General features: G+C 47.7%; 1 protein-coding gene across 3 annotated transcripts; it reads left to right on the top strand.

Moving 5' to 3' along the window:
• Positions 1–1,817: 1,817 nt before the first annotated feature.
• On the top strand, positions 1,818–24,529 carry NOLC1 (nucleolar and coiled-body phosphoprotein 1). 3 transcript variants are annotated; one of them, XM_026657805.2, is made up of 14 exons: positions 1,818–1,944; positions 3,316–3,371; positions 6,038–6,168; positions 10,054–10,181; positions 11,489–11,645; positions 13,678–13,772; positions 14,560–14,713; positions 16,598–16,765; positions 18,227–18,316; positions 19,511–19,651; positions 20,727–21,320; positions 21,673–21,788; positions 22,173–22,253; positions 22,560–24,529. In XM_026657805.2, exons 1-14 carry the CDS (start codon positions 1,834–1,836, stop codon positions 22,716–22,718), a joined length of 2,181 nt encoding a protein of 726 aa, XP_026513590.1. In that variant the 5' UTR covers positions 1,818–1,833; the 3' UTR covers positions 22,719–24,529. The 3 variants fall into 3 exon arrangements, with proteins under 3 accessions (XP_026513590.1, XP_026513589.1, XP_026513588.1); XM_026657804.2 differs by having other exon boundaries at positions 13,675–13,772; positions 21,676–21,788; XM_026657803.2 differs by having other exon boundaries at positions 13,675–13,772.
• The last annotated feature ends 377 nt before the right edge of the window (positions 24,530–24,906 follow it).

The raw sequence follows: 24,906 nt of genomic DNA, 5'->3' as shown, positions 1-24,906 counted from the left end.
TCATTTTATATGTATACTTGGGATTATGTTTTCTAATGTGCATTACTTTGCATTTATCAACATTGAATGCCATCTACCATTTTGTTGCCCCGTCACTCAGTTTTGTGAGATCCTTTTGTAGCTCTTCGCAGTCTGCTTGGGACTTAACTATCTTGAATTAAGCAGTGATTTGAATGCAGAACAAAAGCAGGGGGACAGGAACTGATGAGGGAAAGTGGTGGGGACTGTGAGCCAGTTGGCTGGGGGGAATCACTGAGGTTGGAGGAGGAGCTGGGGAAGGTGGGGAGACTGGGACTGGCTGGATAAGAAGATAAGCCTGGGTGTGGGGAAATTTGGATTCAGTTTGTTTTTTATTTTTTAAATCTAGGAAATCACACACAAGAACTGTGTTAAAAGAACCTTAAGGTTACAACATCAAGCACCCCGAAGTTAGAAAAAGCCAGAATTAAGTGTGCCTGTGCAACCTTATTTCAGCCTCCTTGTGTTTATGTGTTGTGATCATTTTTAATTACAGGATCATATACTATTTTTCATAGGACCCTTGCCTCATTCCATGTACAAGATGGAGCTAATCTGGAAATGAATCAGGGCTGTGTAATGAAGGAGACTTGCTTTGCAGAACTGGAACTTGTGTAATGAATAAGGGAAGGTACTGTAGGAAAAGAAAGGATAATCTCATGATTAAGACAGTTGACTGCTACCCTATAGCAAAGTACTCTGAAAAATCAACTAGTTGTCTCAGATTGGGCACCCCAAATTAGTGTATGGACAAGAGGGTCAAATTAAAGTTGCACAGACAACCTTAATTCTGGCAATGCCTAAATTTGGGTGCTTTATCACTTTGCAACCTTAATGTTCTTTTGACATAGTTTTTGGTGGGGTAATTTTACAGTTAGTTCATTCAGCAGTTAAGTCTGGGGTGCTTCAGAGTCATTTAATTAACCTCCACACCAAAAGAATCCTCCACATAGCAGCCCTTTTATACTACTTTCCTCCCAAGAACCTCTTGGACACACATAGCCGGTGGGATAAATAAATAGTAAATTAATGGAGATATCCTTATCTCCTAGAATGTCATCAAGTCCAGGCCCCTGCCTTCACTAGCAGGAACAAGTACTAATTTTGCCCCAGATCCCTAAGTGGCCCCCTCAAGGACTGAATTTACAACCCTGGGTTTAGCAGGCCAATGCTCAAACCACTGAGCTATCCCTCCCCCTTGCTGAATAGCCATGAACTGTGCTAGGTCACAGGATGCCTGCGACAGAACTGGGACCAGAACTCAGATCCCCTGATCTTAATCTTGTCGAGACCCAGATAAACCCCAACAATTCAGATAAGCGGCCGAAACTTCAGGCACATCGGTGACAATAGAGGTTTCCAAAAGGCCCCCGTGCAGCCACCCGGCTGCTCCAAACCCTTGGCTGCCCCTTCCCAGGTGGCATGTTCCTGGGGTGAGCTACAGCGTGCTCAGATGTGGGGTAGCCCAAAGCCGTGCCCTAGCAGATGCTGGAGGCGGAAGGGACATTATTACTCTTCACCTCCCTGCTCTTCCATCGCTGTCAGCCTCTACCAAGGCACCTTCCCGCCCTCTCACTAGAGACCTCCTCTGCGTGCCTTGCGCGGCCGGGTGCACTGCAGCCGCTGGCCCGACAGGTGGCGCTCAGGAGCTCTCGGCGAGGGAGGGGGCCGTGCTCCTGCCTATAACAAGATGGCGGATACACACACCCCCATCTCCCCCTCCGAGGCTCCGTTTGACCTATGACCCCACAACGTAGTGCGTCCCTCGCCCGGCCGGCACACGTGGTAGGGGCGGCCGGCTGACGGCGTGGAAGCATGGCGGAGTCGCGTGTGGTGCCCAGCGACCTGTTCCCGCTCGTGTTCGCCTTCCTGCGTGACAACCACTTCGAGGGGGCGGCGCGGGCCTTCGGCAGGGCGGCCGGAGTGGTGAGAGGGCCCTGAAGTGTGGGGAGCGGGGGCTGGCTCGGGGGAGACCCGACGGACGGGGGGCTGAAGTGAGGGGACCCTGCGGGGGAGCTGTGCCGGGGAGACCTTGGGGGGCTGTGTGGGAGGAAGGCCATGTGTGGGGGGGCTGTACTGGGAGGAGACCCTAAAGGCATGGGGTCCTGGTGGGATGAGGGAACTGTGCCAGGGGGGCCATGAGGATAGGGGAGGTTGCAATTGGGAGGTACCTGTACAGGGAAGGACCGGGAAAGAGGGGTTCGGTGGGATGGGGCGGGGGCTGTTCCATGCGGGGGGGGGGTAGGGGGTTGTGCATTCAACTGGAGTGTTTGACACATGTCATGTCATTATAAATTGAGAGTCCTGGGGCAAATTGCCTCCACCCATATGCTGTACTTTCACATTTATCTTCCTCTCAGGCCAGCTGTATGTTGTATTCGAGACACGAGTCTCTGCACAGAACCTCACTGAAATTGCAACGAAAACGGTGGAAAGTCATTGCAAAATTGGAAGGACTCCCCCTAGCTTTCTGCAGCTCTCCCTGCTCTCTCCCCACTTTTTCCTGTCTCTTCATAATTTGATACCAATAGTGATAACTCTTATGGAATATTTTTTGTTATCCAATCAATATGTTAAGTAGATATTTTCCCCTCCCATTAGGTTACATTATTGCAAGGCTTTAGCATATGCTTAACTCTACATACTGAGTTGTCACATTAACATTAATGAAACTACTCAGTGCGCAAAGTTAAGAATAAGGTTACATCTGCACTACAAACTTCTGCCAGCACAGCTTTGTCGGGTTGGCCAGGGGTCTGAAGAGGAGTGATCCCTGATTGACAGCTATGCCCGCAGAAGTTGCTGCTGTAGACACAGCTATTCTAGCAAAGCTGCACTTTTACTGATGTAGCTTGTTTCGCTTCTGGGTAGTGGATTTACTGTGCTTGTACAAAGCGCAGCTTTGTCAGTATAAGCTGTGTCCACCCTAGAAGCACTTTGCTGGGATAGTATACCAGTTAAAGAGCTCCTAGTGCAGATGTAGCTGAAGTGTCTGCAGAATCTTGGCCTTAGATTTTCATAAATCTATAGGTGGTGGAATCTTGTGTCCTAAATTACTCAAGTTGTCTCATTTTTAAGATAGCGCAGAGGCTTCTTAACTTTAGCTTCTAATGCTTATGAAGGTGTTTTATGAGCAACACACTCCACTTGCTAAATCTACCACCTGTTATACATCAATGCAGAAGTAGTTGCCTGTGGGGCAGAGTTTTCCATTCCACTGACAGTATAGGAGGCACTCCTTAGAGAAGTCTGTGTGGTTTGTCAGTGCTAATATTCCTTTATGTTTCTGGTTTACAGACAGACCAGGATCCTAATGCTGCTTCTCTCTTGGATGTCTTCAATTACTGGCTGAAGTAAGTGTCTCCCCTCCTGGAATATCTGTTGAGACAGACTTAGCCTGTCCATATCTGGGACATTTCTTTTGGTTACTTTCTATTGCAAACTGACAGAGCTCCCAATAGAATCCCTGAGACTTCCCAAAGGTGCTCCAGCAAAACCCAAGGAAACCAAGCTTCTGGTATTTCTGCGGTAAAGATATAAACAATAAGTTCCCAGCCATCTGTATCCATTATAAAGAAGGCCTGTTTTTAAAAAATATTTGCGGGGCACTTCTAATCTGCCTTCTGCCCACAAAGTTCCAGGCTGCCATTTCAGCAGCAGCTTATGGCCCTTTTAGCCACTTTTAACTCTGTTTCAAGTGAAAAGCTAAAATGTGAGTTGTTTGGTATTCCATACTTAAGGTCTGACTTCACTGGGCAGTTACCCCCAGTTGGATAAGCAACCTTGGGCTTAAAGAACTCCAAATCTGGGTCACAGGTTTTTCTGTGTAGGTAGAGGTGGTAAGGCTCACACCAGGTAAGAATCCATGTTAACTGTGCAATGACGACATATCCTTAGTTTTCGTAAAATAATGTGCATTAAAGTTGCTGCTGGGCAACAAAACAGCTGTTGAAAGGGCAGCTGATCTCAGGATAAGAGCTAGGGAGTGGGGAAAATAAGCCAGATAGTTCAGGAAACCTTAAAAGGATTAGAGAAACAGTAAAAATAAGGTATTATAATGTTTTCCCTCTTTCTTTTAGTGGTTACTGTCTAGTAGATATGCATGAACCCCACAAAACTACTTGTTTTTGAGAATTGTAAAATGAGCCATGCTGCAAGCTAATCCAGCTGTGGCCATTAAGAAGCTATTGGTGAACTTTTTAAGTAGTTAGACCCTATGTCTTCAGCCTCACGACATAGCTGAGGCATGTGCCTGCAACCTGCTGGTCCACACCCAGCTATGATACATTGCTGCAAAAGTACTACGGAAGCCAGGTTGGTTGGTCTAGAGTCCAAGTCTGGTAATTACGCTATGACTCCCAAATCCTCACACCATAGTGCTGCACTGCTCTCTGCCCCTGAGTCTGTTTATTCCACACCAGAGCTTATTGCTGTCTGAGACAAGAATTTATTTAGTGAGCGTAAGGTGAGGTTATTAGAGACTGAACCAACTGATGAAAGAAGCATGGGGGACCAAGGGCAATTTGAAGCAGAAATGTATTCCTGCGAGCTGGAAAGGTCTGCAGGCTCATGATCCCAAGGGAGCTGCCTCAGTTGCTGTGTTCAGGAAGGAATTCAGAGGGTGGTGGTTATGCTTAAAGCAACAGCCAGTGCTTCAGAGGGCTATGTGTAGTGAGCTTAGGAACCCCCATCTGATCTCTCACATGAACCCCAGAATGAGAATCTTGTTTAAAACAAACTATTCATACACCAGAGATGCTTGGAAAAATGAGGTCAGGCAGCATGTGAATCTTCTACCCCTTAGTGCAGGGAGAGGAAATATCCTGATAAACTCCTGAGGAGATAAGCATTCTGCTTTTCTCATTTTCTCACAGGTTCTGTTGTTTTTCTCTACCCAGCTCCCTCATGTGTTTTTAAAACCCAAGACACGTATTTCCAGATTCAGGGTCTCTTGAACAAAGAGATCCCTTATTTTGTGTTGAATAAATCTATTTAGTTGACAGGTTCACCCTGATGTAGAGGAGACTGGTATGCAAATGACTTGAACCTGGCAGTTGTGACATTATGTACTTCTCCATTGTAAGAATCCCCTCTTTTTATTATCTAGTCTAGCTAATGCCTTCAAAAGAGGAACTGAAAAGCAAAATTGAAAATTAATTGCACATATAAAACATAAATTAAAACTTAAAATTAAGGTAACTATCAGAAAATAGGGAAATGAAGAACCAATAAAAGTATGCATAATACAGTGATTGTATTTTTGAGAGTATAAATGCAAAGTATAACCTATGGCTTCAATTTATTAGCCTTTGGTGTAAGCATCATCAACACCTTCAGTTGCATCTTTAATGAGCATTAAAGGTACTACTGTAAAATAATAGAATTGAAAACAACCATCTGTAATAAGCCATATAAGTTAATAAAATCCTTTAACATACTGTATGTAAAATCTTTGGTTATTTTAACTGGAGGACCTCTTAATTAGCATCTTATCATAGCTCTAAAGAACTAAGTTATCTGTTGTATAAAGAGAACTCTTAGTGCAGATAGACCAGGTCTTGAATCCTCACTGAGAGGCTGTAGCCACTTTTCATTGCCACTTGCACACAACAATATACAAACAGTCCTTTCCTGTACCTGCAAACACCTGAGTACAACTGAACATTCTGCCCACCAAGATATAAAAAAGAAAAATCACGGAACTAACATGACATTGGCAAATTGTCACATTGTTCGTTCTGTTTGTAGTATCCCTTCCTCCAGCCCCTTGTCTGTCTTTTCTATTCAGATAGTAAGCTCCTCAGGACTGTCTCTTATGCTGTACAGTGCCCAGCACAGGGAGGCCCCAGTTCTGGTTGGGGCCTTCAGGTGCTATTGTAATACAAGTAATGGACAGGAATGTGGGAGGGTCCAGTGTTCTCGAGGGATAAGCTGCTTTGCTTGTAGTAGAACAGGCGAAATGCTAGGAAGCTCTCTGGAGCTGGGAGAAACTGTTTAGAACTGTCTTTCTCCTCCACAGATCCCCTGATGCTAAGAAACGGAAGGCTGTTCCCAATGGACCCCCTGCAAAGAAGTCCAAGAAAGAATCTTCCTCGAGCAGTGATGAGAGCTCCAGTGAAGAAGATGAGAAAACCACAGCCAAGAAGTCAGGTGGGGTTTGCAAAAGGCCTTTGGGCTGGGCAAGTGGGCATGGTAAACTTGGGAAAAGTTCTGAGGTTGGATTCAGAGCTTTGCAGGTAGTGTTTAGGGCTTTGAACAGCAGTCATGAACTGCAGGATCTCAGTTCTGGTAAGATCTGTACCTATCCCCAATCACTTACACTTTTCACTTTACATACTCATCCTTCATAATGTTTTTTTTTCCAGTTTGATTATAAGTAAAGTACTAAGCTTGCTATGAGTATAAATCAGGCTTTGTAGCAGCTGGAGGCATATTGTATCTGCACATTGGCTGAGGCTGGATGGGTGCTTTAACTGCAGTTGTCCTGTGAGCTGCCGGATACCAGAACTGATTACCTATCATGGGGCTTTCTATAGCACTCATTACTGAAGTATGTAGGTAGAATTAGACTCGTGATTGCTCCAGTGAGTTCTTCCTGGTGGTTGGTCATGGTAGAACGATCTAAATCGTGATTTAAATCACTTGATTTTTGAAAATTTATATAAATCAGGTCGAGACTTTGTAAAACTAATGGGAAAATTTGTCCTATTGCAATTTTAGTCAAAAATGTATAATGAACTAAATCAGGGGTTCTCAACCTTTTTCTTTCTGAGGCCCATACAACATGCTATAAATACTCCACAGCCCACTTGTGCCACAATAACTAGTTTTCTGCATAGAAAAGCCAGGGCCGGCATTAGGGAGTAGCAAACAGGGCAGTTGTCTGGGACCCCATGCTGTAGGGGCCACTGCAAAGCTACATTGTTCAGGCTTCAGCTCCGGCCCCGGGTGTCGGGGCTCACGGCTTCCACCCTATGAGGTGGAGCTTTGGCTTTCTACCCTGGGCCCCAGCGAGTCCAATGTTGGCCCTGCTTGGTGGCCCCCCTGAAGCCTGCTCCTAGCCCCCCAGGGGGCCCTGGACTCCTGGTTGAGAACCACTGAACTAAATTATAAATGTTTTTAAATGCCTTTTAAAAGGGTATTTTACATGAGCTGCTGTAGGCAGAATACTGAAAATAAAAACCTTGATCTTGCAAACACTTAGGCAGGTACTAACTTTCCCCACATGAAGGGTCCCATTCACTTAACCAGGACTATTCATGCTCCAAGTCAGAGGTTCTAAAACTTCATTGCACCACGACCCCCTTCTGATAAAAAAAAAAAAAAATTACTACATAACCCAGGAGGGGGAACTGAAGCCTGAGCCCACCTGATCCCTGCCACCCCGAGTGGGGGTGCCAAAGCCCCACTCCCCGCAGGTGGCAGGAGCGGAGCCGAAGGCCAAGGGCTTCAGCCCCAGGCAGGGGGCCTGTAATCTCAGCCCCACTGCCCAAGGCTGAAGCCATCAGGTTTCGGCCCCAGACAGTGGGGCTTGGGCTCTGGCTTTGGCCCCTGGCCCCAGCAAGTCTAAGCCAGCCCTGGCGACTCCATTAAAACGGGGTCATGACCAACAGTTTGAGAATCGCTGCTCAAAGTTAAACATGCATGAGTATTTGCAGCAATAGAGATTAAAACTGCAACCCTTAGTGGTCTGAAGTCTGTCACTTTAAAACAAAATTGCTTTATTGGTAATGAAAAGTTTAGATTTCCAGTACACTAACAAAGTTACTTTGAGCTTATCCACAGTCCATAATTTTCAAAAATAGCTTATTTAGGCTCCTGTGCTCATATTTAGGTACCTAAATGATGCAGGAACACAAGTCCTGTTGATTTCAAACCCTAATGGAGGTGAATAGCAAAGAATTTCACTTGGGGAAGTTTAATGTGTGGGAAGGTGGTGTGATTTGCACCACCTTGCTTTTTAAAATTGCTTATTAATTTTGAGTTGGTGTTCTCACAGTATAGATATTAATGAGGCCCCGGACTTGTCTTTTTCAGCATAGATGAGCATCCACTGTGAAACTTCTTAGCAGAAAACCTTTGGGTTGGGCAAATGACACACAAAGTAACTTGGGAAAAGTTCTTAGGCTGGATTCAGAGCTGGTGCTTTGCAGTTGGTGTTTGGGTCTTTGAATAGCAGTCATGAACTGCCTGATCTCAGTTCTGGTAGGATCTGTGCCATCCACCAACATTTGCACTTTTCACTTTACGTGCTCATGCTGCTAATGTAAAATCTGAAATGTTATTAACAATTAGGAAACTAATTAAAGAAATAAATACAAAACATCAGCTTCAGAAATAGGATCATAAAATGGGAAGAAAGTGAAGAACTAGCATTGTATAAATAAAACTGATTTAAATTAAAATCATAATTAAGAATTTTTTTTATTTTAAGTTTTGTTATCCAGCTTGCTGGTGCTGGAGTACCAGTTCTTCGCTACCCTGAACCTCATTGTGTTTGGACATGCTATTTCCTATCAGTCTTCTCCATCCCCTGCCACTGTCCCAGTGCTCCTAGGTGCGCTTTCCTCAACTCCTTTTCATGTCTAACTTACTAGGTTTATGACATGAGAGGGAGAACTCCCCTGGTGCTTAAAGTATGCTGTCTTGTTCTGCTGCTGTATAGTGGGTCCAATTCAGCCCTGGCTTAAGTTTTCGCAGGTTAATTGAAGTGAAGAGAAATGTGCCTGCTTACGCTAGGGCTGAGCTGAATTTAAGCCATATCTACACTAGCACTTATGTGGGCAAACCTTATGTTGCTCAGGGGTGTGAAAAAACATACCCCTGAGCAACATAGTTTGCCAGCATGAGCACTTGTGTGCACAGCATTATGTCGGCAGGAGATGCTCTCCCACCAACATAGCTACCGCCACTAGTTGAGCTAGTTTTATTATGTCAAGGGGAGAGCGCTCTCCTGTCAGCATAACGCGGCTAAACAAGCTATCTTAGTTATCTCGGTACAGCTGTGCTGCTGTAAGCTTGTAAGTGTAGACATGGCCTTACTAACTGCAGTGAGGGCCCTCAGGGAAGGGATTAAATGGTCTGTAAATCGGGAAAAAAACTCTCAAAAGAGGAGAATTGGTCCACAGAGCAGCCAGTCAGGAAGTACTTAGTGAAATTTCCTGCATTAGCCTCCATTGATCAGGCTTGTCTTTGTATTGCCCTGCCTCAAGACCTCCTGGTGGATGGAGGACAGCTGGGGGTCAGCTAAGGAAAACGAAAACACTGGTGTCTGTGTATTCTGCCAAGGATGTGCGACTTCCCCCTCTCTCAAGGTCCTGTGTCCCCTCCAGTGCCCCCCTGGGTTAGGCCCCTCACTTGTAACGTGTAGAGTGCTCCCCTTTTCAGCTTTGCCTGGTGTTGCACCCATATTCTGTCCAGCTCATGGGATGCTCACATTGGTTGCTGCCATGAACAGATTCACAGGAGATGAGGAGCAGACAGCAAACTCAGGAGTCGGGGAGGAAGGAATGAAGCAACAGGAAACTGAACTGAGACTTAATTTGGCCCTTCCCAATCCTGAATTTGACCAAGGCTTTGCTCTTGATCTTCTAAAGAACGTTAGGAACATGATCTCTAGCTAGACAATTTACACGCAGTATCGAGCAGAGGAAGAAAGCGCTGGCCAGGAAGGAGTGGATTTGGCTAAAGCAGGTCAAGCCAATGGGCCTGGCAGTTCCATAGAGCCCAGCAATTCAGTGAAGCAGTTTTCTTTGGAAACCCATCATCAAAAAGCAGCTCTCTTGGTTTTAAATGATATGATAAAATACCTGGATCCTGTAATGAGCACTCAGTGCAGAGAGTGTGTCCTTTTCAGTGGCACAGCTTGTGCATGGCAAGAAAGGAGCGGTTTCTGTCCCTTGGCTAGTCATTGTGGAGGCCTCTGCTGCACTCTGTGGGAAGCTGAGGTATATGCCTGAGTCTCTGAACAGGACATGACAGCTGCAGTGAGGCTGGGAATGAATTTGTCATCAGTGTCTGCTCTCCCCAACACAGCAGCTAAGTCAGCGCCTGTGCCGAAGGTGATAGCAAAGGCAGCAGCTCCTGCCAAAAAAGCAGAGAGCAGCAGCGAGGACTCCAGCGATGATTCGGACTCTGGGGAGGAAGAAAAGAAGCCAGCACAGGTCAGCTTTTCCTTCCTGTCCTTTCCAATGCACGTTCCACAGTAATGGAGAATCTTAAATGGGACCAACACTGTGTGGGGACTGGAACTGCTCTTGGGGCTGGGGGTTGGCTACCGAGCATGCGTCCTGGATTACTTATTCTATTTATCAGGCCTTAATCCAGACTCAGGGCGATTTTGCTTACACGCTAAACTCTTTGAGGTAGAGGACATGTGTTCTTAGCTCTCTATAAAGCACTCAGCATGTGACTAGAGCTCAACGAATAGGTTAGTCCTGTAACATGCAATCTGCCGGTGGACTGGTTCTAATGAAAGCAGAGGCAGATCTATAGGGTGCATTTCCCATCTAGTATTGCAATCTGCTTCTCTCCCATGAGACTGAGATAGACTGCTGTGGCCTGCTCCTTTAACCCGAGGGGAAGTCTGCATTTGTTTACACTGCCACCAGAGTAACCAGTGTATAAAATGCTCAGGACAAGAGGGTGTTATCCCTAATCACCATCTGTAAATGAAATAGTAGCATGTAACTAGTGCGGGGGGAGAGTAGTAGTATTTCCTTCCTTTTCCCTGTGTGCTGATGCCACCAAGCTGAGAATTAATATCTGGAGCTGTGTTCTTCATGAGCAAGACACGGAGCTGAGGTACCAGTACCCAATTAAGGCTGAGGACAAGGGCCAAGGTGCCCAGCCAGCACTGTTGAGCCCTCAGACTAGCGCTTTCTCATAGGGAAGGGGACCACCAGGCAGCTACCAACCCCAAATCTGTCCCTGTTTGATGGCTCTGGGTTGGGTTCTGAAAATTCACGTGCATGGAAGAGACCCTGGGTGGATTCCAATGGGCCATCTAGGATAATCATCCATGTGTTGGGATTTTCAGACCCCAACTTCTGGTGTTCTTCTTCCCTCTGGGATAGTCACTAGTCTGAGGGCTTAGTGCCCTCTTTGGGCACCCTGACTCTACGCTCTCCTCATCCTCAAGTCTCTGTTGGGTACATCTGCTCCCTTTCCTGTTAAGTGGGAGAGAGATCATTCCAGTTTGGAAGTATCGAGGTGCAGTGAAAAGTGTCTCCTGCTGTTGAAGATTAGGGAATTTTCTGTACATTTGGGGTTATGCACCTAAAATAGAGCATCAACTCTACAGAATAAGAACCCCCAACTCAAGGTTGTCTAACATTTGACTGGAAGTCTGTACAGATAATCGGTATAGAATGGGTGTGCCAGCTGGACTGTTGTCCTGTCTCTCACTCCTCTGTCCCTTTAGGCCTTGTTGACTAGAAAGGACTCTGATTAGTTTTTCCTCTCTCGATAGAAGGTAACCAAAGCCCAGGCCAAGCCAGCTGCCACCAAAACCCAGCCCCAGAAGAAGGCTAAGAGTTCCTCCAGCTCAGACTCCAGCAGCTCAGAGGATGAAAGACCAAAGAAACAGCCGCAGAAGCAAGTGGCAGCTAAAACAGCAGCAAAATCAGGTACCTGGCTGCACTGAGCAGATGTGTGTGAATTGGAAACCCCGGGGAAGAACCTGGGGTCTAGGTTTTTAAAAAGAGTGAAAATATTTTCATGACAAAACATTAATAAACATTTTAATTCACACAAGTTAAGCACACATGTTAAAGTTGTACAGGCTATCTACAATGCAAGCAGCTGCATCATCCTTGCTGATACTGAAATCTTTGTGGCCAGTGTGTGACAAAGCATCTCCCTGAATTTTCAGTGCAACATATTACCTGTGACAGAAATAGGTCATCTTGGGGGTAGCCATCTCGTCATCTTGGCAAGAATCCATTGTTTGTGAGATGGGTACATATTTATACTTGATTAGAACTAAGAGTTTGTCTCAGCAGCCAATTGATCAGGCAATAAAATGACATAAATCCCTAATAGGAGCTTGGAGTTTTCCAGTGTATGATGATCTACAGCAGATGTAGGAGTGTGGAATTTCCATGCCAGTTTTCTTTGCAAGATTGCAGTAATATTGCCAAGCCATGACCTTGATTGGCTGCATGCTGAAGCTCATTTTGAAGCCAAAGCATTGCTGTGTCAGTAATTTTGGTGCCCTCACTCTTTTTCATCACGGACTTCATAAATGGGATGGAACAAGTCAGGTAGTACTTGCCTTCAGGGGCTATGAGGTCACTTACTCCAGCTAAACAAACACTCATTTTGTGGTCAAATACAGCTGCCTTCATTATCTGTTCATTCATCTTGAGTGAAGTTACAGAAATGAGTCTGTTTAGAGTGCACTTCTTGACAAAGCATACAGCATCTCCAGGCCAAGAGTTTCACAGCACGGGACTGTCTTGTATTTATTGGGATCACTACAGCTTGCCACATGTGATTATATCAGTTGCAGATGTTCTTGTTTTCTATAACCTCTCGATTTTGCCTTTGTCAGTGTAATGGGCATAGCAATTTCTGTGTCACATGACTGATACGCTGTTCTGAATGAAAGATGCACTCAATTCTGTCAATGGACTCTCTATTTGCTATCTTGTTTTTTCTTTGTAATGGCTGTTGCCTCCCTTACTCTGTGCAATCCTTGTTCACCTGCTTCATGCATGTTTTCTTCACTTGATTCTTGGCAAATAATGCGGAGATTGTAGGAAACTGGCATGGAGCTCTTGAGACTCCTTCAACTGTAACCAGCATGAGTGTCATAAACCACCACCTCATCTAACTAGTGTTGCTCTCTTTATTTGTAAAATGCATCACCTCTGTTAACTCTGCTCTAACTTCAGAGCATTATATATATATTAAAACAAGTACTAAGCATGCAAGAAAATGAGCATTTTTTCATATTACAGGAAAAATAACTTATGATTAACTTATTTCTAATATAAGACAAGATGGGACAGGTAATATCTTTTATTAGACCAATATTACCTCACCCTCCTTGTCTCTCATATCCTGGGACCAACGTGTCTACAACTAGACTGCACACAACTTATTTCTAATATGATACAGTGATTACTAAATGCTGTACAAAATTGAATATTAGGGAGCAATAGATGTTAAAACCATAATGTATGTCTCTTCATTTCTGTACTTAGTCGACTGAAAAGGAATTATGCCAAACTGATTTTTGCTCACAAGTTCATGCACATGCTGTTGGTATAGCAAACATTTCTGATGAATTTTGGTGGCGATCAAGTGTGAGGGTCTAAATGTCAAAATTCAGTTTAGTAACAACCCATTTCTGAAACTAGCAGGTTCAAATTGTGTTGCCGATTTATAATAAAAAATTCCTCTAAACCTCTTTAGAGGATTGAGTCTGAGATTTCTATTTGGTCTATAATGAAAAAAGCAGTCTGCAGAGAGACTATTTAGAGCTGTCCTGTTAAACAGGAGGAGAATGAGTGGCTTCCCAGGAGAGGGCTGGAGAGTCTTGCCTTGTGCAGAGTGGGGAGCTGGTGCTGTCCAGGACATTTTTTGCATTGAGTGTGATTACCATTCCCTACCTCTCATGTTTTCTAAACCCTTTCTTTGCCTTATCTCCAGCAGGAAGTAAAGCTGCCCGCAAAGCGGCCAATGGCAAGGCAGAAAGCAGCAGTAGCAGTAGTGAGGATTCTGACAAGGAAAAGGCTGCATCAGCAAAGGTAAACGGTGACACAAGCATGGATGACTCCATTGGTGTGAGAGAAATCTAAGAGTCTCTCTGTCCTTGATCTAAGGGTTGTGTAAAGTAACCCCAAAACTGCACAGCAGCTGAGTGCACGCTCATGCAGTCATTGTAGGTTTTTGCAACATCTTGCTGGGGCTTTGTGTCTTAGGAGCCCCACCAATAGTCTTCTCTGCTACTGGGTGATCCATTCCTCTTTCCTGAGCCAGGAATCCCTTTATAGCTTCTGCATGTTGCACCCTCTGTATGGCTTGCGTTCCTGTTGCCAGATGTGCTACTCTACCAGCTTTACAAATTCCTGCACTGCTTCTGCAGTCCCACTGGGGAGAGTGTTAGAGCAACTTCCCTGAAATAGAGCTGGACCCCAACAGGGGAAGCTCTTAGAAACCTCCCCCAGAGAGCTCTGACTTCTCCCAGATACCTCACTGCTAATGTCTCAGCACCCCTGACAGTGAGTGGTGGTGCCCCATCTCTCTTGCTCTCTAACTACTAATGTTCTGTCTCGCCTCTTCTCAGCCAAAGAGTCTCCTGTGTAGGAATTTAATGTGAAGTAAGAAATCCTGATGCTCTGATGGTGAGGCCTGTAATGTGCTTCCTGGCATTTGAGAAATTTCCCTAGTTCCTGGCTCTATCCTGGAAATCTGATGTCCAGTGAAGAGGGGACTCTCTTAACACAGAGTAGGGGTGATGTCTGGGCAGCACCTATCTCTCAAAGCTCAGTCTCCTTAACGAGAAAGGTATTTGTCTGTCTTCCTTGCAATAAGGCTGTTCCCAAGAAAACACCACTGCCCAAACCTGCAGCCACCCAGGCACCCCCAGGTAAAGCCAGAGCCCCTGCCAAACCGAGCTCCAGCAGTGAGGACTCTTCTGACAGCTCGGAGGATGAAAAGCCAGCCTCAACATCAAAGCCGAAGCCCGGTGAGTACCAAAAACCATTGCTGGTACTGTGGAGAGGAGGCCTTCTGCCACTGCTAGCCCTAGAGAGGTTTAGCTGCCCATCTCTGCTTGGTGTGGCCCAGAAGGCTGAGTGGTGGTGGCGGTAGCAAGCACAGAACTGCAGGGGCTTTGTTCTAGCTGCATCCAGGTGAGACATGGCTTAAACCTCAAACCCAGACCTTCTCTTGAGGTGAAAACTATGTTGGTTGCATCTCTTTTATGTGGTCATTGTCTCTGAGCATCCTGCTCTTCAGAGAGCTATTAGAGGCTGTTCTCACGCATGATTCCCAGCCTGACTAGAGTTGGGAAGAAAATTCCCTGTGGGTAGATCAGTCCATAATTGTGCATTACAGGGCTTCATGCACCTTACTCTGAAGCATGTAGTGCTGGCCAGTATTAGGCTGGATAATGAACTAGGTGGACCCCGTGCCCTGGTCTAGTATAACAGTTCCTAGGACTCCATTAAACAAAGAGAAGCAAGCGTGAAATGTAGATGGGTTTCTTTACCCGGGGGGTGGGGGAAGGTAGTTGAGGCGCAGAGCAGTAAATGAACAATGCACAGTTGTCTCTGTTCTTTACTGGACCTAATAGAATAGAAACACAAATATGGTGCTATGCACATTCTTGTCTTTTTTTTTTATTGTTTGTTTCTTTTGCTTTTTTGGTAAAAGTGGTTATCTGTACAACAATTCTGTTATGTCAAAGCATTTTTAAATTTACTTCAGAAGTCCAAATAATGAAAAACACATCTGGGTGGCTTGGGTCTGGGGAGGGGAGGGGAGGGGAGGCATGGCTGTGAGTGCCCCGGGATTCCTCCGGGCAGGTGGGAGGCTTGGGGCTTTGGCCAGCCTGGAGCTCCTCAAGGGGGGCAATCTGGGCTTCAGCCAGCTCGGGGCTCCTCCAGGCAGATGGGGGGGGGGGGAGGCTTGGGGCTTTGGCCAGCCTGGGGCTCCTCCGGGAGGGGTGGGGGGTTTGTGGCTCCAGCAGCCGGGGAGACGTGGGGTCTCAGGGCTCCGGCTGCCAGGGGAGGCGGGGGCTAGCCTCCCCAAAGGGAGGCTCCACCCGCTGCCCATGCACCTGCTGCTCACCTCCTGTGTCCCTCCTCGGTCCCCCACCCACTGCTCGCCTCCTTACCCCCGCCACTTGCCTCTTCATTCCCCTGCCCCGCACACCCCCTCTGCCCACCATGAGAACCCCCACTCACTGGGTGACTCACCGCTCACCTCCTCACTCCCCCACTCGTAGCCAGACCCCTGCCCGCCTCCTCACCCTGCTGCTGGCTTGCCGCTCACCTTCTTACTCCCCCGCCACACCTACCCCCGCCACTCGCTTCCTCTCTCACACCCCACTCGCCCCCCAGTGCTCGCTTCTTCACACACACACCCCACTCACTTCCACACCTTGTTCCTTAAGTGTTGTGTGTTCCACGGTCGACCTGTCTCTCCAGAGAGGTGGCACATGCAGGAGCAACAGGTATGCTTTCCCTTCCCTCCCCTCCACTGCCCAGGAAACTGCTGTGGCTGCAGGGAAACCCCCTGGTGGCCGTGACCGCATTTGAGAAACTGGATTAGGCCACCCAAATCTAAAAGGGAGGAATGCTACGTTGACACCCCAGCAAAGGGGAGTGGTGCTGTTGCTGGAGGAGTCAGGAGTGGCAATACTCCGGGGATGTCCCCTCCCACCATACTGAATATAAAACAGTTGATCACAACTGTGCAAGTGATTAGGAGCAAATAGCATAAGTGGCTTGTTTTATATCGTCGCCTGGCTAAAACAGAGAAGTCCAGCATGACGCGTGCCGTATTTGCCAATGTGCAGGGCTGGTGTGTCTGCATTGGTGCCCCCGCTGATCCTGTCTCTTTGTAGGTCCGTACAGTGCGGTGCCACCCCCAAAGGTCTCAGAGCCAAGAAAGGGCAAAGCAAAGCCCTCTCTTGCAAAGGCTCCTGGGAAAAAAGCCGAGAGCAGTGACTCCTCAGACAGCAGCTCGGACAGCAGCGATGAAATGGAGCAGGCGCCCAAGAAGGGAACGACAGGTGGGTAGTGGGGAGAGGGAGGCTAGGAAGGGGTCATATTAGATTGTGCAGGAAGTGCCTGTGTGGGGTACAGTCGGTTCCTGGCCACAGAGTGGCTTCTGAAATTACCTGACAATTGTGGATTATGCTGCTGTTTTTGCCTTTTTAAAGGTCTCAGAGCAGCTAATATCTGTCCCAAAACAGGCTCCAGGAGCTGAGCTTGAGTTCCAGACTGTGCTCAGTCCCATCTCTAATTTGGACATGAGGTCAAATAAACCCTACTGGAATTCCATTTTCTTCAGTGGAGTTATGCCAGGGATGAGTCTGGCCCATTATTGAAGTTGGCAGAGGCCTTGCATTGGGTTAATGTATTGGGTTATGTGAATGAAAATCCCTTCTGTATCTGATCCCCCGCGTGTGTTGAGTAGGGGAGCATGTGCCCATGTGCGATGCTGCATTCTCAGCCCAAGAATGGGCTGCAAGTTAGGCCTGGTCTGTAGTGTGCCATGCAAGGGGACAAGGAGCCCTGACATCTGCCTACTGCAGGTGGATAGGAATCCCAGGGGCTGGGAATCTGGAGTCCTGAGTTCTTTACAATGCTGCCCACGGGTGAATTGCCTGTCTTTTCTGTCCAAGAGACTAATAACCCACCCTCCTTTTTAAAAAAAAAAAAAAAAAAAAAGAGTCCAGTGGCACCTTAAAAATTAACTGATTTATTTGGGCATAAGCTTTCGTGGGTAAAAAAACCATCACTTCTTCAGATGCATGGAGTGAAAGTTACAGATGCAGGCCCCTGCCTCCCCTAGCAGCCGGAGCCCTGAGACCCCCCGCCTCTCCTGTGGCTGGAGCCACCCCCCTCCCACTCCCCTCCCTGGTCATTCTATAACAGATTTAAAAGTCACTATTCTTGAACACAAAAACTTCAGAAACAGACTTCAAAGAGAAACAGCAGAACTAACATTCATTTGCAAATTTAACACCATTAATCTGGGCTTGAATAGGGACTGGGAGTGGCTGTCTCATTACAGAAGCAGCTTTGCCTCTCCTGGAATTGACACCTCCTCATCTATCAGGGGGTAGCCCTGTTAGTCTGTATCTACAAAAACAACAAGGAGTCTGGTGGCACCTTAAAGACTCATCTATTATTGGGAGTGGACTACATCCACCCTGATTGAACTGGCCCTGTCAACACTGGTTCTCCACTTGCAAGGTACTCCCTTCTCTTCATGTGTCATTATATAATGCCTGCATCTGTAACTTTCACTCCATGCATCTGAAGAAGTGATGTTTTTTTTTACCCACGAAAGCTTATGCCCAAATAAATCTGTTAGTCTTTAAGGTGCCACCGGACTCCTTGTTGTTTTTGCGGATACAGACTAATACGGCTCCCCCCTGATACTTGCTACGCTCCTTTGTAAAGCTCTTGCAGATCCCTGGATGAAAAGTGCTGTGTGAGATTCATGGTAATTATTTCTCTTGCAGCCAAAGCAAGTCTGGCTAAAAAAAACCTTGCCCCAACACCTGCTGTTGTGACCATCAAGAAGGGTGGATCCAGTTCGGACAGTGACTCCGGTGAGTGAGGGAGCAGGGATTTGAACTTTTGATGCGGTGACTGCACATGTCCCCTTTCAGCCCAGGGTCACTCAGCAAGGACCCAACCACCTCTCTGCTAGGACTCTTAGTGAGAGTGAGTCTGAGCTCCCTGCAGTGTCCATGGAAAGGTAAAGGGCTGCCTCTGAAAACTGCAGCCTCCTGTATTGATGTGGTGGGAAGCACAAGTGAGTGGCACAGACAAGAACAGTGACTAGTCCAGGAAGGTCTGCAGATTGCAGGGTGGTGAAGGGTATTCCCTAACAAGTACCTATGGCGGGATTAGGAGTTCTTTTTTTGAATCCATTTCTGGGCTTTTCAGGTCCTCCATAACAGAGTCATGGCTGGAACCAGGTGTCAATTCTCTAGGTGAAAAATATCCCCCTTATGCCAGGTCCAAGGTGGGGAGAAAGGGGAATCTTCTTAAAATAAATCTTCAATTCCATTTGGACCACTGCTAAAACACAGTCTGGAGTGTGGAATAGAAAACTCAAATGGTGTCCTTTCCATCTTCCTAAGTTCACTCCAGTCTGTTCCCCTTTTCTTTTTGTCATTGATTCCCTTCTTTCTGTTTCATTCTGTTCTTTGATCCCCACTACACACTTTTCTTTTCTCTCCATTATTTCCTTCCTGGCTCTCTCCTCCCTCTTTGCTCTTTCTTTAGTGAAGCCAATACTCTTTCTTCAATCCCGTAGTTTCTACACCACTCCCCATCCACTCAGCGCCCTCTCAGTGCACGCACTCTGACGAAGGGTTGGGCCTACCTCCTGCTGCTGTTCCTCATTCTCCCAGTAAAGAAGAAACATGGAAATCTTTAGGGCACATTCTCAGCCCTAAGTCCTTCAGCTCCTGTTGCCTCCATTCCCTGGGACGGGGGCAGGAACATAGGCAGGAATACATGCTGTGGTGCTCTATTCTGGCCATTCAGAGTGCTTATCAGACTTCTCTGCCCACCCTGCCCCTTCTCTGGCTCTGCTGTTGGCCTCGCCTCACCTCACTTGACGATAGTAGTCTGGTGAGTGCCAAAAATCCAGTGGCAGTGGTGCCTCCGTAAAGTGTGAGGCTCAAGGCCACTGCTTTGCCTAAAATGACCACTGTCTGGGGTCCCTGGTGGACTCACTTGGTGGTATGCCCCTGAAATGTACTGACACTTGCGGATGTGCTTCTCTTGTCTAGATTCCAGCTCTGAGGAAGAGAAGGTAGTGACCAAGCTCACTGCCAAATCACTTGCGGCGAAGGGTCCTGCCAAACCAGTGAAGGGTCCTTCCAAGCCAGGACAAGCAAAGAAAGGCTCCAGCTCCTCCTCGGACAGCTCAGGTATCAGGACAGGAAGGGATGGGGATCTCACCCCCACCACTACTGAGCAGGTGTGAGTGCCGTGGCTACCCTCCTAGTCTGTGTGTTCCCAGCTGTGGTACCAAGAATACAGAGGCACAGGGACACTGTCTAATCAAACAGACCTGATATTTGCTGACCAATTCCTGATGATAAAAGCTAAGCATGCAAAACCAACCCCATGCAAAGTGCCAGTTCTCTTGGGCATGAAGTGTGGGGAAACAGGTACCCACTAATGCTTCATCACTCACAACTCCTACACCTCTGCCGCATAGCTGAAATACAGGGTACTGGGGAACTGTTCGGCATGTATGTTTGTTTGTTGGATGAAAAGCCACTCGGGGGCTGAACTTTATTCTCCAGTGGAAAGAATACAGGGGAAGGAGGAGGACAGTCCCATCTCTAACCCATTTCTCCAACAGCTACTGTCCATAAGAGTGCTTGTAAACCACACTAAAGAGCTGCAGCACAGTTTAAGAGCAGCTAGTGCAGTGTGCTGCCTTGAAATTGTAAACCACCCTTCTGAGGGGAGGGAACAGGAATGGCCCCAACTCAGCTCTGATTGTTAGTGCCATTTGATTCTGTGCTAGCGGCAAGTTCCCAGGGCTCTTCAGCCATGTTGCTAGGGCCCAAAAGTCATTCTTGTTTGGCAGTATGTGTGGTTCAGTCCAGTTCCTAGTGGGCAGGTGTCTGACACAACCGCTTGTCCCCCTGTGGCTGTCTCAGCAGAGGTAAAGCATCACTTGGAATATGGAGACTGAGCTCCCCGTTGACTTGGAAGAGCCACTTCTGAGGATCAGAGTTGAGATGTGCTTGTGGGGGGAGGAGATGGTAGCTGCCCATGCTACACCTGCTCTAAGCAGATCCCATAAATCTCTAAGGCTGTTATTCTGCACCTTTCACAGAGTCCCAAACCAAACAGGTTTTGCTTAGGTACTAGTGTGGAAGGGATTCCAGTTACTGCTCCTGCTTGTCTATTTTGGTCTGGCTGAACAAGTCTGTTCAGTACTTGGCTATTCTCACTGGAATCTTCTTGTATTGGAAACTTCCCTCCCAGATTCTGACAGTTCTGAGGATGAGACCCCTGCAAAGCCTGCAGTCAAACCAGCTCCACCTGCAGCCAAGAAGCCTCCTGCTGTGGCAAAGAAAGCCCAGAGCAGCTCTGACTCAGATAGCAGCTCCAGCAGCTCTGAGGAAGAGAAGAAAGCCCCTCCAGCTAAGCCAGCCAGCAAGACAGCTAAGCCAGGGTCCAAACCCTGCACCCTGGGCCCCAAAGAGGGCAGCTCAGATTCTGACAGCTCAAGCAGTGAGGAGGAGCAGAGCAAACCAGCAGTGAAACCAGCCAGCAAATCACCAGGGGGCACTAAAGCTGCTGCAGGGAAGAAAGCAACTGCCGCTAACAGAAGCAGCAGCTCGTCTGACAGTTCCAGTGATGATGAGGAGAAGCCCAGAACAGCAGGGACTCCAGTCGCTGGGTTGAAGTCAGGGAAAGGGACACAGAACAGCTCCAGTTTGGTGAAAGAGAAACCAAAGGCTTCATCCACACCTGCAGCCAAATCGCCGGCTACAAAGAAGCCAGAGCCCAAGCCAGCTGGTGGCAGTGAGAGTAGCTCCGAGAGCTCCAGCGAGGAGAAGGGAAAAGCAAATGGAGGTAATCTGTGCGAGCCAGGAAGGGTGTCTGTCAGGCAGTGGGTGTTGGAGGGCAGAGCATATGTGGAGCCGTCTTCCAGAAGCGGTTTCCTAAACAAAATTCTGCATGTAACCAGCAGCCACCTCCACACACTAGAGGATGGTTGCCCAAGAGTTTCTTATCCAGTGCTGCTGCTCTAGATTGGCCATTAATGGAGTGTCTGTCATTGTTCCTGTACCACCCTACTCCAGACAGCACATGCTCACGGTGCCAGCATACCTCAGTCTGACTCGTGTCCCAGTGGAGAGAGACGCTGCTCCCCTTCCCCAGGTGGAGGCTGGTCCCATTGAAGTCTAACTGCTATTGTTTTTAGCAGGTTCGATTAAGAAGAAGCGGAAGAGCGAAGATGACCAGGAATTGGAGACACCAGACAGTAAGAAAATTAAGACCAAGACCAGAACGCCACACTCATTTCCCAAGGTGAAGCAGGTGAGTGAGGAGAAAACGTGCTGAATCTTTCTTGTCTCTCAGTCCCAGCAATCTGCTCTGCTTTCCCTGGTGGTCGAGGCTGCAGGAGATAGTCTCCCCCTCCTCAGCCAGCCTAAGTGCCCCTTATGTGGAGCCCAGAGAAGATGCACATTGTGATCCCAGCATCTTTCTGGCTGAGGATGACTGTATGGACTCCCTCTGGATCCCCTCTGTACTGCCCTTACTGTCAAAGGGAAGGATCACAATTTCATGTGGCCTGGAAAACTGGACCAGGGAGCAACTAGGATTTCCCCCAGTTTAGTGTCCTGCATTGCTATGTGGGCCAGCCAAGAGAAGGCCATGTGCAGGTATTGACTTAGGGTGACCTATGTTTTTCTCTAACAGCCAGCTGTTCCATTCCGAAGAGTAAGAGAGGAAGAGATCGAGGTGGATTCCCGTGTAGCTAACAACTCATTTGATGCAAAGGTAGGGACGAGTCCAGCCAGAGCAACAAACTGGCATGTTTTGCGCCTAGAACACAGGTCATCTGTGAAAGGGTTTTCATGGTGCTTGTGGGGAGCTCTCCAATCTGAACCTCCCCCACCAGGAGGCTCTACTGGGAAGTACATGGGCTCTGGCTGTGAGGAGCTCCCAGCCCCTCCCGCAGAGGAGCTGGGTGAAAACTCCTTTAGCCCTTGGAAGTCGTTACTGGGTAGTATACAAAGCAGGACGTAGTGTTTGCCATGTTGGCTGTTGAGTGCTGACCTGGCCCCCCTCTTCCTTATCTCACAGAAAGGAGCTGCAGGCGACTGGGGAGAAAAGGCCCACAACGTACTGAAATTCACCAAAGGCAAATCTTTCCGCCATGAGAAGACAAAGAAGAAAAGAGGCAGTTACTGCGGAGGTGCTATTTCTACCCAGGTCAATTCCATCAAGTTTGAAAGTGACTGAGCTGCAGTTGGCTTGGGAGTCCATCCCCCATCCATCCCCCAAAGCCAGCTGGATGGACATGTGAACAGAATGGACATGGTAGACCCCAATCCTGCCTGGAACTTAATCCTCCCCTCTCTCTTGTGGGGAGAAAGTAGCCCTTGCCATAGGATGTGGAAGAGCGGCTGGATGCTCCCACGTTATTTCTGACTAATTCTGGCATAGCGCCTGGTAAGAGCCTTCTTAGAGCTGGTGACACCAGATCCTACCCGGGTGTCCTAATTTTGTACAGTTTTATTTTAAAAGGCTGGTGGTGCCATGGAGTTCAGGTTCCCGCCCACCTTGTAAAGCAAAGAAAATTTATATTTTCAATGAATCCGTTTCTTTCTTTTCCAGCCAGTTTAACTGTTGAGACCTGTGAAATTTAAAGTACTGTAGCTTGTTTGTGGCAAGGCCTGAGTGACCTGCAGTTACAGCTCCCTCGCTGTGCACCTCCAGCTTTACAAAGCACAGCTCCAGAGGGGCAGAGTTTCTTCTACTTCCCTCTCTCTTTAAGGCCCCCTCTTTCAGCGACCTTCTCTTCACCCAGGGCAGACCCTGCTGGTGCCATTAGGCAGGGTAGCTAGAGAAGCAAAGTGCTTTTCAGCCCAGGGCATGTTGCCACCAGCGTGAGAAGCTCAGGGTTGAGGTTGGTAGGACTTCCCTCTTCCTCCTGCACCTTTGGCACTGATGTCAGAAGCTCAAAGCCCCAAACTCTGGGGGAGTTTCAGATGTGGTGTTCTTTCATAGGGGAGGCACAGGCTATGGAAGAAATGGGGACACTCCTGGCTGCTTGGCCACTTTGGGGTTTGGAGAATCCCTTGGCCCAATAGAAAGGTTAAAGAGGCAGGACAGATAAAGCCTCTGCCCCCAGCCTCCTTCCTCACCTAGCTCTCCACTCCCTTAACTCTGGGATGTTCTGACATCAATGATTTCCCCAAGTCTTCTCTAGGAATCTGACTCCCCAACACATGCTTTGTCCTAGCCATGTGCAATGCAGCTGGTGGGAGGTTGAGATGAATGTAACACGATTTGCCTTAAACTTCTCCCCTTGGCTGGATCAGTTGCCCTTTTCCTGCCTGAGGAGCCCCTTTGCAAAGGTAAAATGCCTGTTGCCCTCCGTGCTTTAGTGTCTGAAAGACCCGGTGCCAGAATGGAGACAGCAAGCAGAAGTTAGTCCTGGCTTTAAGTACAAGACAGGCAAGTTGCTGCTTGGGGTGCTGCTCTCCATTGCAACACAGCCTGATCTCCAGCATGGTTGAGAGCCAGAGGGCCAGGTAACCCAGGGCCTCATTTCCATCCTCCCTTTCCCTCCCAGCAGGATGGAGCCCTACAGATCTTAGACAGCTCTGCCCCCAGCGAAGGGCCCTGCTGTTACAGGAGGCCAGGTATGTGTGAGAAGCAGTGCCAGATAATTGAGGGTTGGAGGTGACTAACAAGCCACCCCCATGCACATTAACTAACTGCAACTTGTTGGAAAGAGCATCTCAGCACCGCGCCTTCATGCTTGCACAATAAGCCTCATCACTGGCTTCTTTCCATGCAGCAATGCACATGCTCAGGAAACCAGGGCTATTCTGTAGAGTTGGAAGGTGGGAAGAAAATACCCTCTGCCTTCCTGGGTAGGCTTTTGGAGCATAGTCCCAGCTGGGACCTGTCAAATACCCTTCTCTGTCCTCCTCACCTGGCACGTGAAAGACTGAACTGTCAACATTTTAAAGAGTTTTAAGTTTGGGGGGGTTGATGTGTGAGCACACAAGTGTCTCCTACAATAAAGAAGCTTGTGTTTGTAAGTTATGTGCATTTCACTGATGGGTTTTGACACTCGGAATGGGGGCGGGAAAAGGAGGGGGAAGCTATTTATCTGTGTCAAGGTGCACCACCTTGTCTGAGGTGTGGTCAATAGGTCTAACTGCATTTATCTGGATTAGGTAGTGGTTAGTCAGCCTCTAATAGCAGTGTTCTTACCCGAAGGTGGCATTGGACAATGTGAGATAAGGGATGGCCCATGCAGCTGGGAGCTAAGGAAAATAGGTGAGTGGAGGATAAATACCTGCCTTTATCAAGAACAGAAGGATGGGGAAGAATAGAAATGTGTAGGAGTGTGCTCTTTGCAGGAATATGAACAGGTGTAACGAGAGTGCACAAGAAGCTAGCCTGGGCGCTGGTG

Source organism: Terrapene carolina, unplaced genomic scaffold (genome assembly GCF_002925995.2).
Source record: "Terrapene carolina triunguis isolate 2854851 unplaced genomic scaffold, T_m_triunguis-2.0 Scaffold310, whole genome shotgun sequence".
Lineage (NCBI taxonomy): Eukaryota > Metazoa > Chordata > Testudines > Emydidae > Terrapene > Terrapene triunguis.
Note: the sequence above shows the minus strand (reverse complement) of the source record. Positions and strands in the feature narration are given on the sequence as shown.